The 15067-nt window shown below is 42.5% G+C and overlaps 2 protein-coding genes across 4 annotated transcripts; one reads left to right on the forward strand and one right to left on the reverse strand.

Annotated features, from left to right (window-relative positions):
* On the reverse strand, positions 1866-8452 carry LOC8068986 (delta-1-pyrroline-5-carboxylate dehydrogenase 12A1, mitochondrial). Its single transcript, XM_002441400.2, has 15 exons — positions 8270-8452; positions 7922-8001; positions 7623-7726; positions 7212-7279; positions 6728-6785; positions 6418-6531; positions 6081-6164; positions 5352-5570; positions 4768-4899; positions 4583-4672; positions 4060-4149; positions 3462-3671; positions 2644-2754; positions 2410-2489; positions 1866-2323 (listed from the first exon to the last, which is right to left on the reverse strand). Exons 1-15 carry the CDS (start codon positions 8338-8340, stop codon positions 2185-2187), a joined length of 1650 nt encoding a protein of 549 aa, XP_002441445.1. The 5' UTR covers positions 8341-8452; the 3' UTR covers positions 1866-2184.
* LOC8068987 (ras-related protein Rab7) lies at positions 9565-12109 on the forward strand. 3 transcript variants are annotated; one of them, XM_021447903.1, is made up of 7 exons: positions 9565-9767; positions 9908-9934; positions 10173-10272; positions 10378-10524; positions 11273-11353; positions 11422-11567; positions 11835-12109. In XM_021447903.1, exons 1-7 carry the CDS (start codon positions 9574-9576, stop codon positions 11896-11898), a joined length of 759 nt encoding a protein of 252 aa, XP_021303578.1. In that variant the 5' UTR covers positions 9565-9573; the 3' UTR covers positions 11899-12109. The 3 variants fall into 3 exon arrangements, with proteins under 3 accessions (XP_021303578.1, XP_021303579.1, XP_021303580.1); XM_021447904.1 differs by lacking the exon at positions 9908-9934; XM_021447905.1 differs by having other exon boundaries at positions 9703-9934; positions 10173-10524; positions 11273-11567.

Here is a 15067-nt window from a genome sequence, read left to right on the forward strand (position 1 = left end):
CGGTGGCAGGGTTTGTCCGCAGGTGAGCGCGCACGAGACAAGGCGTTGATGGTTCCCAGGCCGCCACGGGCCAAGCCCCGTCTGTCTCCACTATGCCGCCGCTTTGTCCTCGCTCGCGTTTGGAAACATCGAGCGCGAGTCGAGCTGCTGGCTCTGCGTGCGTGCTGCGCTCCTTTGTCAGCTGCGAGACGGTGCTGCGTGCGTGCGTGCGCGCGCTGCTCGATCCAGGCGTGCGTGCGTGTCAGCGTGTGTGTGTGTACGCGCACGACGCGTGCGTTTTTTTTACGGTTTCCCTTGACAGCATATTTGCGTTTCCAACATGGTGCAACAAGGAGGCAAAAAGTATCATTCCGTTTTCCCCGGTTGGGTATGGTTTTGGCGCCGCGTCACGGGCATGGCGAACGGACAAGATAGCGGCAAACCGATCTGAGAAACCTGTGCGGGGGTTTTGGCTGGGCTAAGATTTGTCCGCGCCTGTGCTACGTGCCAAGGCGTCTTGTACGGTTCACCGGGTGGGTGAGCAGTGAGCGCACGCTCGTTTGTCCTCGGACTGGATTTGTTGAGTTCAACAACAGCAACTGCTCTTATCATTTGCTACGTATGATGATCCGCCATCCCGGCAGGCATCCCGGACGGTGCAGCTAGCAAACACGTTTGGTCGGACGAGACCAGCGAGAGCCAGCCAACTCGGTAACTCCGCCGGACGGGTAGGGCAGGCACGGTCCGCCGCGCCGATGCCGTCGCCGTCGTCGCGTACGTGACGTGATTAAAAAGAGTATTTGGAGAGCTTTTTTTCTTCTTCTAAATATGTATGTTTAATTCTAGTCCTTCCTCTTAACCACCAAGAAAATGTTGAATTACCGCAGCTTGTAATAACACTCAAGGAAATATGAATTACATACATTAGTTGTTTCAAAGAGCACCCAAGGTAACATGGAATTACCTTGACAGTTTGTAATAACACTAAAGGAAATGTTACCTTAGCAATTCGGACTAAAACTTGAAGAAATGTGGAATTACCTTGGTAGTTTGGCTAGCACTCAAGAATATGTATTTTTTAGAGGTTTTTTTTTACAACCCCTAAGGTAATGATACTTTTTTATTCAATTTTGCCCTTCAAGAAAGTTGTTGACCGCCAAGGATATTCTATTTTCTGTTTGTGATTCTCATAATTACCAAAACTAATGAAATTTGTTAGGAATAAACTCTATCACTAAGAATCATAACTACAAAATTAAGAATCTTTGATTTCTCATTACATTCTTTTTTAGGCAGACTTATAAGTTAGATGAACAAACTTATATGTACAACTCAAGATTAATTATATTATAATAACTAGTCTGCATAACTTATAAGTTAGATGAATAAACTTACATGTATTAGTCAACAGTCATAACTTATATTATAATAATTTATTTGTATAACTTAGATATAAAACTTGATAAATTATTTATATGTAAAGTTGGGTGTATAAGTTCTATTCAAGAATTTAGATGTATGAATTAATATCATAACATATTAGTAGAAATATGAAACTATGTATGAAAATGACTATGTAATATTACTTATAATAAGAAAAAAGAAGAAAAATAATAGAAAGAAAATAATAATAATAATAATAATAATAAAAGTAAAAGGAAGGAAAAAAAAAGAGAAACGTTTGTGCAGGTGTTGCCATGCCACGGAATACGCGCATGCAGAGTTTTTTTTCCGGATCACGCCTAGGCGCATGCAGAGAATATATCCGCATCCCTGAGGAGTAAAGGAAAGGACATAAAAGATACGAGGTTAAAAAGGGAATTACGAGTCCGCGCAGACAAAGTCTCTCGTTCGCCACGCTCGAATCGCGCAAACAACCGCGGAAATGGAATAGTATTGTTCGCTGCTGATGACGCAACCAGAGCACTTTTGAGGAAGTCAACCAATTCATGCATGTCGTTTCTTGTTTGTAACTAATCCGATCCAATCATGGGGAACGAACATTGGTACATCAGGCTATAAGACCCATTTATTGTGTTTTATTGAGGTTGAGGGAGCAGAGCATACCTAGAAATACAGGTTATATTATTCATTCAAGGCCACTCGCTCTCGATTCCTGACAACTCCGGGCCCTGCCAGCTCCTCTTCTCTTCCCCTTTTATTCCCCATGAAATGGAATGGTCTCTCCTCTCCCCGTCTAGCTAATCAAGTCGCGGAAGGAAGCGCCCAGCTCTTGGGCACGGGGCCGACGTCATATATGATCTCCCTGTGGCAGGACCAGACAAGTTTGATGGCCTCCGGAGTTCCGATCCCTGCACCTCGTGGATCGCCAGCCGGACCAAACCTGGATATTACAGTGGGATGGAAATGTTACATTGCCATATATAATTCATGAATCTACTGTCAAGTTGGTTTTGGGTATTGGCTCACCAGTGGTTCTGTGGAGCACCAGTGGTCCTCGCTCGAATCCCGGCGTACGTTGTCCCATTAACAGATCTCCCAAGTACATCCTGTAAAAAAAACCAAGATAAGGGAAAGGTTAAGAAATCATTCAAGTGTTTGGTTACTGACAGGATACTTTTGGAGGATCCTGAGAGTATGCTGAAGAAATCCTAATTTATCAAACTAGTTCCATGTGAGAAATGCGGAGTTAAACCAACTTGCCTGCAGGAATAGCGGGTCGTTTGAGACTACTGCAGCCGTCAGATGCGCGTTCATCCTTTCACAGGCTTCTAAGACCAATTCAAGCTGATCCTCAGAGTATTCTGTAACTACCTGGATTATGTTATCAGAATAGGTCAGTTTATTACTATAAAACATTAAAATTAAGCAGCCCTAATAGAATAAATCAGCACCATAGAAACAAATTAACTCCTGACAAAGCATCTGTCAGTATGGGTGACAAGGACGACACCAAAGACTGGTTTAAATAATATGCATGCAGCTTCGAATGAATGTAGTAAAAACCTACAGGTACATGTTGCAGTCCAAAACAAATAAAAGCATGCCTTTTCTTTAGTCATGGACATTTTCCATCTCAGGTAGATGCTTCAGGAAGAGGCTAATAATTGGTATAGTGGATTGATACTAGTGTCATATGAATGCCAAGCATCAATTCATTTCGTTTTTTCTAAAGTTCTATGCATCATTGCAGCTTACTGCTTAGAACAAAATAAATCCATGAATTAACTCTAAAAATTGAATGCAGATTTGTGATCCATATCCAAGAACTATGGTATTCTGTTATCCCAGATCCTTCTATAATATACTCCCTCCATTCCAAATTATAAGACGTTTTGGCTGTTGCTACACACTTAGATATACAAGCAATGCATCCAGAAAAGCCAAAACATCATACAATTTGTAACGGAGGGAGTATATGTTTTTGGAAGAGGTTGGTAGTAGTGTCAGGAATGCCAGGATTATCAAGCATTACTGTATTATTTTTCATTATGATAACATAATTACACCGGGTCTATTACCTGGAATGGACCAAATATCTCCTTTGTCACAAGCTCGAAGTTCCCACTTTTTAGAATTTCTTCTAGGGGGACAAATACAGCAGTAGGCTTCATGGCGCCATAAATTTTGGGAATTGAGTGATTCGCCAACGGTTCACCACCAAACAGAACCTTCGATCCTTGTATTTTGAGAAGGTTGTTCATGTGCTCTATCATGGCTTCTGTAGTAACCTGGATCAGAAAAGATCCATGATATTAATTAGTTCAATGAAGAAACAGAAAAACTGTTTCTACTGCTAATCCAGTTATGAAACCATATGAACAGTTGAGACAAAATAATAGTGATGAATAGCTACATGTTCTTATTTTCTCTCCACACATATTGACCTTTTAGATGAAAACCTGTACTGTGCAAATACAATTTCCTTTGTCTTCCCTTCTTACACACTACTGATGTCTGGACCCTCACATCTATTAAAATAACAGGAAACAATTGTTATTACCTGATTCAATTTATTGCTTGATTAAGTTTTTAACTACTATTTGTTACGAAAATGACACCATGCCATTTTAGTTACAAAGAACAATTTGTGATTACTATCCAGAGTTGTCCACTTACTGTAAGGACTGGACCAATTGTTAAATCTTCAAGCTTCCTTCTTTCAGAAAGTTTCTTCATTTTCTCAAGAAGGCCACTAGAAGACCAATTCTGCAAGTGGAAGCAAATTATACAACAAATAAAGAACAAAGAAGCACATTGATTGCAATTTAAAATATGCCAAAGGGAACAGTAAGATCTCAAATAGCTTCCTAAGTTCATTAACCTACAATAGCACATGCATCCAGAATAACTGTCACCCGCTCCCAGTCACAGCTGTTGATGCCTTTTCTTTATTTTTTTAATCCTCTTGAGTAGATACATAATGACCCAAAACTTTTAGACCAATGTGATTAGAGAGGTAATATTAGCCCTAGCATTGGCCAAGTTACCAGACAAGAAAGCACCAAAGGATCAACAAATGGGACCACAAGTCATAGATCAACCAACCAAGAACATTATATGCTTCATCAGCGCTGAACACAGTCCACAATAACAATCCTAGATCATTAGCAAAGTAAGGCACACATTTGGCAGTCTTTACCTTGTGCATGAATAGAACAGACTGAGCAGAGCATTTCTGACCGCTACAAGCATAAGCATCCTGATCGCAAACCCATGCAACATAATCAACCTGTTTGGTCATAAATCACAAAAATCCAGTCAAGTCATAATTATGATTGTGCGAATATATGATTTTTAAACATTGAATAGAAATATGGCTTAGACCTCTTGAACATCTGGACCAAGAATTTTCCAATCAAAACCAGCATCCTCCAATTTGACTCGGCCTTTCAAATCAGCAGCCAATTTCTCTGCTACCCGTGAGCTCCCAGTGAAAAGGGTCATTTTCGGATTAGCCTACATGAGATCACAAAAAATTCAAGCATGAGAAATTCCACATAAAAGCAGAGTTTAAGTCCACTTGATCGACAAGGACTTTAGGCAGTGAATGAATATAAATTGGCAGATTGTTTCTTTAATGTTAGTTTCTCAATTGCAGAACACAATGTTATGCCACATACTTCCCGCACACCAAGAAATTAAAATGTTAACTGAACTGCATATTGGTGATTATCAATGAGATGAACAACTCTTTAATTCTTAAACTAAAATGTTAAAACAAAGAAACAGGTACATGTTTCAAACATGGAACTAGTTTGTCATAGAATATAGCAGTAAGTAAACAAACCAAAAACAAATGTTCAAAATTTCAAACAATTAAATCTGTGATCCCAAAGTAACTTCCTTGACCCCAGTGAAAATGTGTTGCCTTATCTAGTTACTCATCAATATAGAATAACCATTCATACCTCTAACAGAAGCTTGTTCATTGTGACACCATCAGAATTTATGAAATCCATATCCTCCGCTGGCAATCCACAATCATGAAGCAACCTAATCATTTGTTCCATCACAATGCTAACCTTGCTGTCAACCTTGAGTACTGGTTTATTTCCCATGTATAGTGCTCCCATTACTTGCAGTAAGGGAATCTCCAATGGAAAATTGAATGGTGTGATAATTGCAACCTGCACAGATTCTAGATCTATTAGCTCTAACATGCCATAAATTTGAATAAAAGAAATACAAATCTTCGTGCTATACAGCATAAGATAAAACTACATCATCAGCTATAACATGTGACAGCTTGGATGCAAACTTCACTCGAATGTGTCAACACTCAGCAATACAAACATGGCAACAACTTTTACTATGCTAGTCAAATTGGCTGATAACTTTTACTATGCTAGTCAAATTGGCTGGCAGATTCAATTTAAGCTAAGAAGTACTGCAAATTTTGTTGAAAGACATGCCCCACCCCAAGAGATGAAAAGATATATCTTGAAATTTAAACTGAAATATAACCCAAAAGGATTACAATCTAGATACATGTAAATTAACTTGATCCTCTAGAAAATAATTCGTAACAATTAGGTTATTTCACATGGGTTTTTTTATGTGCTCTAAAGACTAGAGACAAAAAGGAGTCCTGAAATTTCATTCTTTTTTTGTCAGAAGAGGCTGTTAAGAACACTTACTGGGCCATATGGCCAACGGTAGCCATTACTTCTTTGTCCAAGATGGTTGCCAGGTACAGCAAATGACCTTGCCAGAAAACGTACCTGTTATGCCAAACAAAGAGAATATTGAGTAATGAGAAGAAGAGTGAAATTCTTTCAATCTACAAACTGGATAATTTTCTTCCAATCTGCACAGTTCAGACTAGACCATTTTGATAGCTCTGTATGCTCTCAACACATCACAACTATGAGATCAACACTAATGGATAGATTATTATGCCAGACAGCTTTTGTCATCACAAATGAAGAAACCTAAAATATATATAAAAAAAGAAGCAAACAGAGGCTGAAATACCTGATCTCCACAAAAGTTTTCCAAAAACTTTTGAGAAACTTGAACTTCTGCAAGAGCTTGTTGGTAGCTCTTTGGAGATACCCTCTGGATAAGTTTAGCAAAGAAATCTGAGACCTGCATTGAGCATTGTTACAACAATGAGCCGTATAACTAAATTACTAACTGTGACTCTTCTCAACATGACTTATTTTGAAGTGTAAAGTATTTCACAAGGCAGATGAATCCAATCATACTAGTATCATTTGCAGAATATTTATAGAGATAAAAGGCAGATAAATATTTTTAGTATCAATAGGACAAGATGGCATACTGCAGGTTGGCCCAGCATATGTGCAGCTTTTGCAGATATATCTCCATACATGAGGTACCTGCACATTAGAGCTTTTTAAAGAAAAGAGCAATAATGTTATGATAAATAATAATTTAAAAGTTGAAGATTGAAAAGTAAAATCTACCGAGATTGTGAGTTTATGATGTACAAATCTATGTGTCAGTTCCATTAAAAAAAAATCTATGTGTCAGTATCCTTTTTCTATTATGATGTTCGAACAAAAGTCAGAGATCTAGGGACATCATGGCAAGAGATTTATTTGTAGCATAGCAGAAACTTCAATGATCAAGTAAAGAGGAACAATCAACTTCAAATATGGTAATTTTAAATGAGAGATTCAGAGGGCAGAGGGCATATAAGTTGTTCAGGCTTAATAAACTGTCATGTTAGATTGCTCCTTTTTGGCAAGGCAAAATAAGTTAACCCTGAAATACAGTTCAAAACAGAAGATAACAAAACACACCTCTCTGGAGCTTTAAGTGGATTGTGAAGTCCATGCTTTGGGCATTTAGATAAACTCTCCACAAATGGCTATTACAAGGAAAAAAGAGAAGATATCACGTATGAGAACATACTTGACATAAGATCTCGTACAAACAACATCCTCAAATAGAAATATGAAAATATCAAACAAGTTTAAATACAACTATTCAATGGACAAGAGTTCTCTACCTTAGCAGTTTCATAGCGGTACGATGAAGTTACATATCCTTACCAAAATAAGAGGCAGGTGCAAAATCAAGTTAAATACAAAGAAGTTACCGCTTTTTTGTTAATGTTGGGCAGTTGAAAAGACTAAATGTAGTTGAATTATGTTTTCAACTTTTTCGTGAACACAAAATGGGCCATATAAGAGAATTATCCCTAAGCATACCTTTATTTCTGTTCCCTGAACCTCAGCAACTTTGATGAATTGGTCACCGTTCAAGGGATCAACTATCCAGTTCCAGTTAGCAGATGCTGTCCAGCTTCCCTGCACTGAACCACTGTGGTTGAGACAGAAACAACTCAAGGCTATATTTGCATTGCTGTGCATCTAAATGTGGTTGAGATTTGCATTTTCTTGAGTGAGAAAGTGGGAGCACACGCATGCAGCCCGGTGAACAGTCGTATGATTCCATTTCCATGGGATAACTTCTTGACTCGGGAAGAAAACATAAGCAGAGTCCTTACCAAAATTCTGCACTTCTGCGGGGCTGGAACCTGAAACCTCGTGCGGAGACACCGTCGCAAATGACGGCGTGTGCAGCCACCTGCAAATCACCCGAACAATCAACCGCAGGCCCAAGTGAAGTTATCATCCACACCAGTGCGGCCTCCAGTAGTAACCACGGGCACGGCTCCCCGATTCCCCGAACAACCCTGGCAGGGCACGGAACCCTATCGCCACCACACGGTACGCACTGCCCATCAGTGCGATCCCCCCGATTCGCATCAGATCACGCAACGGCGCCTCCATTTGCACGCGCAACAGATCGAGGGGGGAGTAAAAAAAAGGAGCGGGGGCGAGAGGTGGATCACCTGGACACGCACGCGAGGGGTGCGGATCGACGGACGGCGTCAATTTGCCGCCGGGAGAGTAGGCGGCTCATCGGCGGCGAGGGCGGCTGGCTTCACTGCGCTGCTCACTTCGATCGTTGGGGAGAGTGGGCTGTTGCGTCCGCTCTCTGGACTCTGAACTCCGACGGAGCCTCTCCTCGTGCTGTCTGTCGTGTATCCCAGCGGGCGCTTTTAACTTTCCACGGCAGCTGTGATGTGGGGCCCGGCGTGGGACGCCATCGCCATCGAGGTGGCCGCGTGCGGCGATCGGGTTGCGCGCGGATCCCCAATGATCTGCCCCCAGGATGGATGGACAACTCACCTTATCCTTCCATGTGCACCTGACTGTCTCTGTCTGTCTGTCCCATTTTGTTTTTATTACGTTTAATTTGGGTCTTGTTTAGTTCGCAAAAATTTTAGTTTTTTGACTACTGTACTATTTTTGTTTTTATTTGACAAATATTATTCAATTACAGAGTAACTAGGCTCAAAAAATTGATCTCACAAATTATAGGTAAACTGTGCAATTAGTTTTTATTTATATTTATATTTAACGCTCCATGCATGCGACTAAAGATTTGATGTGACAGAAAATCTTGAAAATTTTTGTGAACTAAACAAGGCCCATGAATTTGGCCCGCTACTGAACAAAATTATCTTTTTTATTTATATTATCCCTACTTGGCTACTTACTGTCCTCAAAAAAGTCATTTTTGACTCACCCAACTATCATGTAAATCATTCCTTCCTAAACTGCAAAATTAGACGTTCACACTCTCCTAACCTCTTAAAAATGGTTTTCTCGTTACATGGTGCTGATATGTGGATATTTTTTTCTTTTTTGATGAGAGAGAGGATATATGGATGGTTTTGATATATGGAGGTCTTGAAGGAACCGGAATGTTTGATCTTGCAGTTGAGAAAGAAATCGCAACACTAAGCTGATAATTTATCTCAGGAAGACAAAAGAAAGTGACTTTTTTTTTCCTGCCGGCTTCTGTCGCGGTCTGTAATCCTATCTGGGCCTTACGCTCAACTCAAATGGTTTTGGCGGCCCAATCCTAGGTACTCTGCCAGATTTGGCCCATGGATGTAAATTGAAGCAGCGGCCCATTTTTGTTGAACTTTTGAGTATATTTTCCTTCCATTTTCTTTTGGCGCGCCTTTTCTTTCTCCAAAAAGCTCGGAAATGAATGTGGCGCGCGTGAGCGCGTCTCAGTCACGCCCACGTGCATCAGTTGCCGACGTGCAGGTGCAAGAGGCGGGAGAGGAAGAGCCTAGATCAAATGTCGCCCACGCTCTCAGTCTCCGCTTTCTTTCCAACGCTCTCCTTCCTTTCTTCGCGCTCGCTCCCCGTGCGCCTCGTGATACAAGGTGTGAGGAGGGTGATCGCCGATTCGCCGCCGCAGCTGCCCGCGCACCCCATGGAGTCGTGGCGGAGGCGGACGCTCCTCAAGGTCATCGTCCTCGGCGACAGCGGGTCAGCACGTTTCACCTTCGCTTAATTCTCGCACTTTCCATTTCTCTTCTGTCGTCGTCTGTTACCGGCGCTCGTCATTTCCGGTTTGCTTAACGTCGATCGGCTTCACATGGATTGGTGGGCTGGTTTGGAGAGTGCAGGGTCGGCAAGACGTCGCTGATGAACCAGTATCCTTCATCTTTGCTCACCTTCATAACAATTTCAGTTAACTACTGTTTGTTTTTCCTGTTGCTCCATCCGTTCAGTTGATCCGTTCAGAGCTGCAAACATGTACCTGCACATGAATCATATAGTGAAATGTCCATTGTTTTTTTTTGCATAATTTGATATTTATTATGCTTCAGTCATGAAATTATGCCTTCAAGGTATATTGGGAGATGCTTAGATTTGCTTGACAATGACTAGATACGTGAGCAAGAAGTTCAGCCAGCAGTACAAGGCGACGATCGGTGCCGATTTCCTCACCAAGGAGGTCCTCATTGGCGACAGGCTTGTCACCTTGCAGGCACTCCTCTTTGTCCGATTTCGTTTAATTCTTGCGCCAGACACCAAGAGGAAACGTGGCGTGCGGCGGTCGTCAAATTGTGTTATGCCCTTACTGTGTGTGCAGATATGGGACACGGCGGGGCAGGAGAGGTTCCAGAGTCTTGGCGTAGCGTTCTACAGGGGAGCAGATTGCTGTGTGCTAGTTTATGATGTCAATGCTAAGAGAAGCTTTAATACACTCAACACCTGGCATGATGAGTTCCTCAATCAAGTAAGTCACTCCTTTTCTTTTTGTCGAGCATGTAGGAGAGCTGCATATCTTCGTGCTGCATTCTGCCTTCTTCGTTTCAGATACTCAGATTCAGATATAGTAGCAAATATAAAAAAATTAGCATTAGCGAATAGTTTGGTGCGTTGTGAATTGTGATCACATCTCCCATGGTGTCTGTTTACAATAGCAGCTACTTATGAGGTTGACCATAAAACACAAACAGATAATGTTCAGATGATCGGTATAGTCATCTACAGCAAGTTCATTATAGTTTGCATAGGCTTCATTTTTTACCTCCAGAATCAAAATAAAATAAACTGAACCTGTTAAAACGTTTATCCCTACAATCTTCTTGTCTGGCGTTGTCTGGTGCAGTATATCAACTGGCAGAACCTTCTCTATGTTTTGGTTTGGTTGTTAAGTGCTCTCTCCATTCCATATTATAAGTCATCCAACTTTCTTGGAGACTCAAAACATCATAAGTTTGACCAAAATTATAAAAAGAATTACAAAAAATTATAAAATCAAATAGATATACTATAAAATATAATTAATGAAGAATCTAATGATACTTAGTGGATATCATAAATGTTATTATTTTATTATATAAGGTCAAATTTGAGATCCTTTGACTCCAAGAAAGTTGAAATGATTTATAGTTTGAGATAGAGGGAGTAGTGTATGCCGTATGTGTATTGCATGATCTGAATGCTCTAACTGATGGATTCACCATTTTGTTCCCTTTTAGGCTAGCCCATCAGATCCTCAACATTTTCCATTCATTTTGGTCGGGAACAAGATTGATTTAGATGGCGGAAGCAAAAGAATGGTGAGTTTCCTGAGTGTGCAAACTTTCTTATATAGATTCGGAATACTCTGCAGTCTCTTTGCGCACAGGTTTCTGAGAAGAAAGCGAGGGAATGGTGTGCCTCCAAGGGCGACATTCCATACTTCGAAACCTCTGCAAAGGAGGACCACAATGTTGACACTGCTTTTCTATGCATTGCCAAGCTCGCTTTGGAGCATGAGCATGACCAAGACATGTAAGTAAAAGCGCCTTCAGTTTCTTGTTCGGATACAAAGTTCAATTCATGTTTTTTTTCCTGGCTTATGGTCTTGCTATTTGAAGTTCTACCAAAAAAAATGCATTTACTATTTTATTTTATTTAAAAAAAGAGCAAAAAAAAGGAACTTGCAAAGATATTAGGAGGGTTCAGGTCATCCTCTGTCCGTGCAGGTTGCCAGATTCTGGCAGCTCCCAGACTGATTTGCTGTTCTAATCATATGCGTTTGTTATTTTGTGCCCCCAGTTACTTCAAGACAGTTGCAGAACAAGTCCCGGATACTGAACAGACAGGCGGATGTGCTTGCTAGGAGTCAGCCATTTCCTGTAACTCTGTGGTTGTTACTGTATACAATAAGCTCACATACCTGGCAGCTGTTTCACAAGCTGATGTAGCCATTCTTAATTGTAACTGTAGCATCAGTGGCTGATAATTATTGTAGCATCGGTTTGCAAACTCTGCTTGCGCCGTCCTGCTCTCACTCCTAGCAGGACAATAAAAAACCACACCCTTGCAGAACATACTTCTGGGCAAAGACAACTGGTTGTGCTTTGGGGATTTTCTACCTAATGATTCCTGATGCAACTATGCTGCTGCACATAAATGTAAACTACCGACCTTTTTTCGGCAATAGTTCAGAGTGCAGACTATTCAGAGCACGGATTGCTGCACGAAACGTTGATTCATCAATTCAAGCACCCTGGTCCGTGTGGGCAGAAATCACACTCCATCCATACTGCACTCTTTGAAAGGGGTGAAAACCTGACGCTGACGGTGGTTGGTTCTTGGTTGGGAAACCACGCGGCAGCAGTTTTGCCCACGACGCCGCGACAGCGACGCCGTTTTCGCATGCCTTTTGCCGGGGGCCTCAGTCAGTTCGGTCTCTTTTAACACTGGTGGTGCAGCGGTGAGTGAGTGCACCTGCAGCTGCCACCTACGGAGGGAGTTTTCCACATACCCAGGTCGTCGGGTTCGGCAGGGAGAAAAGGGCTTGACCCCGGCTTCCAGGACCCTGCTGACCGCCTTCTGGGATCCTGCCGAGTTGCCGGCGAGAAGGATCGGAAGTTGCGGAAAAATGCCCACGGGCGAGGTCAAACCATGCGAGTGTGACGCTGATGTGACGCTGCCTTGTGGTCGTCGTCGTCCCGCATGCCCTCCGCTCCGCTCGCCGGAGTCAGCCCTCGCGACGCACCACTACTGATTCAGCTTGCTGACGAGCCAGGAGTGACTAGCTCACTAGCATTAGCATGTGGTTTTACACTGCTTGCGCGCGCGCTCTGGTGTCGCTATGATGTTCAATTGTCAGGGCGCTGGAGTTGGATAGTGGATACTGCTGACTGCAGCTAGGCAGCTAGCACACAGATTTTTTTGTCTTTCAAAACCTCTGGAGAAATTAAAAAGACCAGTTACTGTTACTCTTAAGATTTATATATATGGACTACAGAAAATCACATAATGATCAATACCAAGATTCTCCATGTAACTTCGCATGAGCAGTAACTCGACGGGGAATATATCACCTGCTGAACAAGCGTTGGGTTCACGCCTTCACGGCCTCATATACGGACTTTATAAATTACATAATGCTATGCTGAACTGCTGACTTCGTTATCAGAATGTACGAAACAAAGTAAGATGTGATAATCACGCTATCCTACGATGTTAAAAGAGTTTCGCGGTCCCTTCTTAATGGCACGTGCTTGCTTTGCTTAATTAGTATCCGAAACAAACAGGTTGTGTAGATAGGGACAAAAAGAAGCACTACTTAATTGGTGATCACTAAGGAGTTTAAGATATTGTGGACAACCACTAAGCCCTCCTAGTAGGTCCACCAAGCCACCATGAAAGAAGCTGCAAACGCCCACTTTTGGTCATTCTCAAATCTCAATGACCCTCTCTCTTGCTTAATTGTTTATACTTAATTAATTAACTTAATTAAGGAGCAGGTGAAGCTTTTACATTACACAGATCGTGTTCGTTGCTTCCGTGGACGATGCATGTAGTGATGTAGATGTGTAGTGCAACTTTTTCTTATTGGCCGGGCTGTGCAACTTCATTCATGCTGTATTTGCGTTTGCCAACACCCTTTTCAAAAATCCAGACGTCCCACTTGTAGTTTTCTTTTTCAGTTCGGATCGCTTTTACAGAAGCAGCATAATTGAACCTAATAATCTAATCTATTATCTTGCAGTTGCTGATAGCAGGCGACGGCCGAGATCAATAATATGGGTTATTAGATGAACAGGTTGCCAATTCATCTGTCGCATATTTCATCCATTTGCTGATCTTGACATACTATAATTAGCGCTGTGCATGTGCATGTCACTACAGGTGGCATGTTGAGGGCTTAGGGTTGTTAGTATTCGTAATGCACGGGATTCATAGATCGGAACTATTTATTTCATTTAATCAAGAATTAGGGTTAGGATGTCGGTAGGGACAAAAGCTGCACAGTGAACCTGAGCCCCGACCCCCACCTTCTTTTTATAGCGCTGTGCGACGAGGCCCACCAACCATGTAGGATTGGTCGTCCTCGATCAGGGCATGAGAACAAGGCCCAGAAAAGCCTTTGGGCACATCTGGAAAAAGAGATCAAAGTAACAAGGGTAACAACAATAATGCAAGCATACACCAACGTTGGCTTCAGCAAAAAGTTGGAGAACACCTAGACATGAAAACTAGAGCTACTAACCTACCCAACGCTAGCTAGCCCTTCTCCCTACATTTGTAAAAGCTAAAGCAATAGAGCGGCACGGACTCTATTGGCGGGGGAAAGTGCAAGGTTGCCTGGGAGATTGTTTGCCACCCCAGGGATTTGGGTGGTTTAGGCGTCCAGGACCTAAGGCGGGCCGGTGTCGCGTTACGTGTCCGTTGGGAATGGGAGGCGCGTGGTGACCGTGGCCACCGCATGGCGGGGCAGGCCGGGGGTGCGGGTTGTCTTCCAGGCGGCGACAACCTTGACTTTAGGCAACGGTGAATCGACGCTCTTCCGGACGGACCGTTGGCTCGATGGTTCAACTATCAGAGACCTCACCCCGACGATCTTCGCTTGCGTTCGGCCAAGGAAGCGGAGTGCCACGGTGACTGAGGCACTTCATAACCAAAGTTGGGTTAGACACTTTGTTGCACCGCTGACGATGCAGGTGGTGATGGAGTTTGACGGCCTCTATGACTGTCTGGAGAGCGTCCACCTCTCGGACTCTCTGGACACCTTCTCCTAGGGACTGACGGCAGATGGGTCTTACTCAGCGGCGTCCACTTATGGGATAATGTTTATTGGGTTCTCTGCTCCGCTTGGGGCCAAGAACATCTGGAAGACATTGGCTCCATCGAAGGTTCGTTTCTTCTTCTGGCTGGTGATGCACGGACATTGCTGGACAGCAGAGCGGAGATTTCGGCATGGCCTTCAGGATTCGGCGACTTATGTCCTGTGTGACCAAGAGATTGAGTCCATGGACCATATCCTGATTGGTTGTTGT

Source organism: Sorghum bicolor, chromosome 9 (assembly GCF_000003195.3).
Source record: "Sorghum bicolor cultivar BTx623 chromosome 9, Sorghum_bicolor_NCBIv3, whole genome shotgun sequence".
Lineage (NCBI taxonomy): Eukaryota > Viridiplantae > Streptophyta > Magnoliopsida > Poales > Poaceae > Sorghum > Sorghum bicolor.

Excerpts from the sequence above, each read along its gene's own strand:
- LOC8068987 (XM_021447905.1), top strand. Across the intron at positions 10,525-11,272 it reads ATGATGAGTTCCTCAATCAA|GCTAGCCCATCAGATCCTCA; the intron begins GTAAGTCACTCC and ends GTTCCCTTTTAG. Across the intron at positions 11,568-11,834 it reads CATGAGCATGACCAAGACAT|TTACTTCAAGACAGTTGCAG; the intron begins GTAAGTAAAAGC and ends TTGTGCCCCCAG.
- LOC8068986 (XM_002441400.2), bottom strand. The coding sequence starts at position 8,340 with ATGAGCCGCCTACTCTCCCGGCGGCAAATTGACGCCGTCCGTCGATCC. Across the intron at positions 5,571-6,080 it reads ACCGTTGGCCATATGGCCCA|GTTGCAATTATCACACCATT; the intron begins GTAAGTGTTCTT and ends GAATCTGTGCAG. Across the intron at positions 4,150-4,582 it reads CTGTTCTATTCATGCACAAG|AATTGGTCTTCTAGTGGCCT; the intron begins GTAAAGACTGCC and ends TTCCACTTGCAG.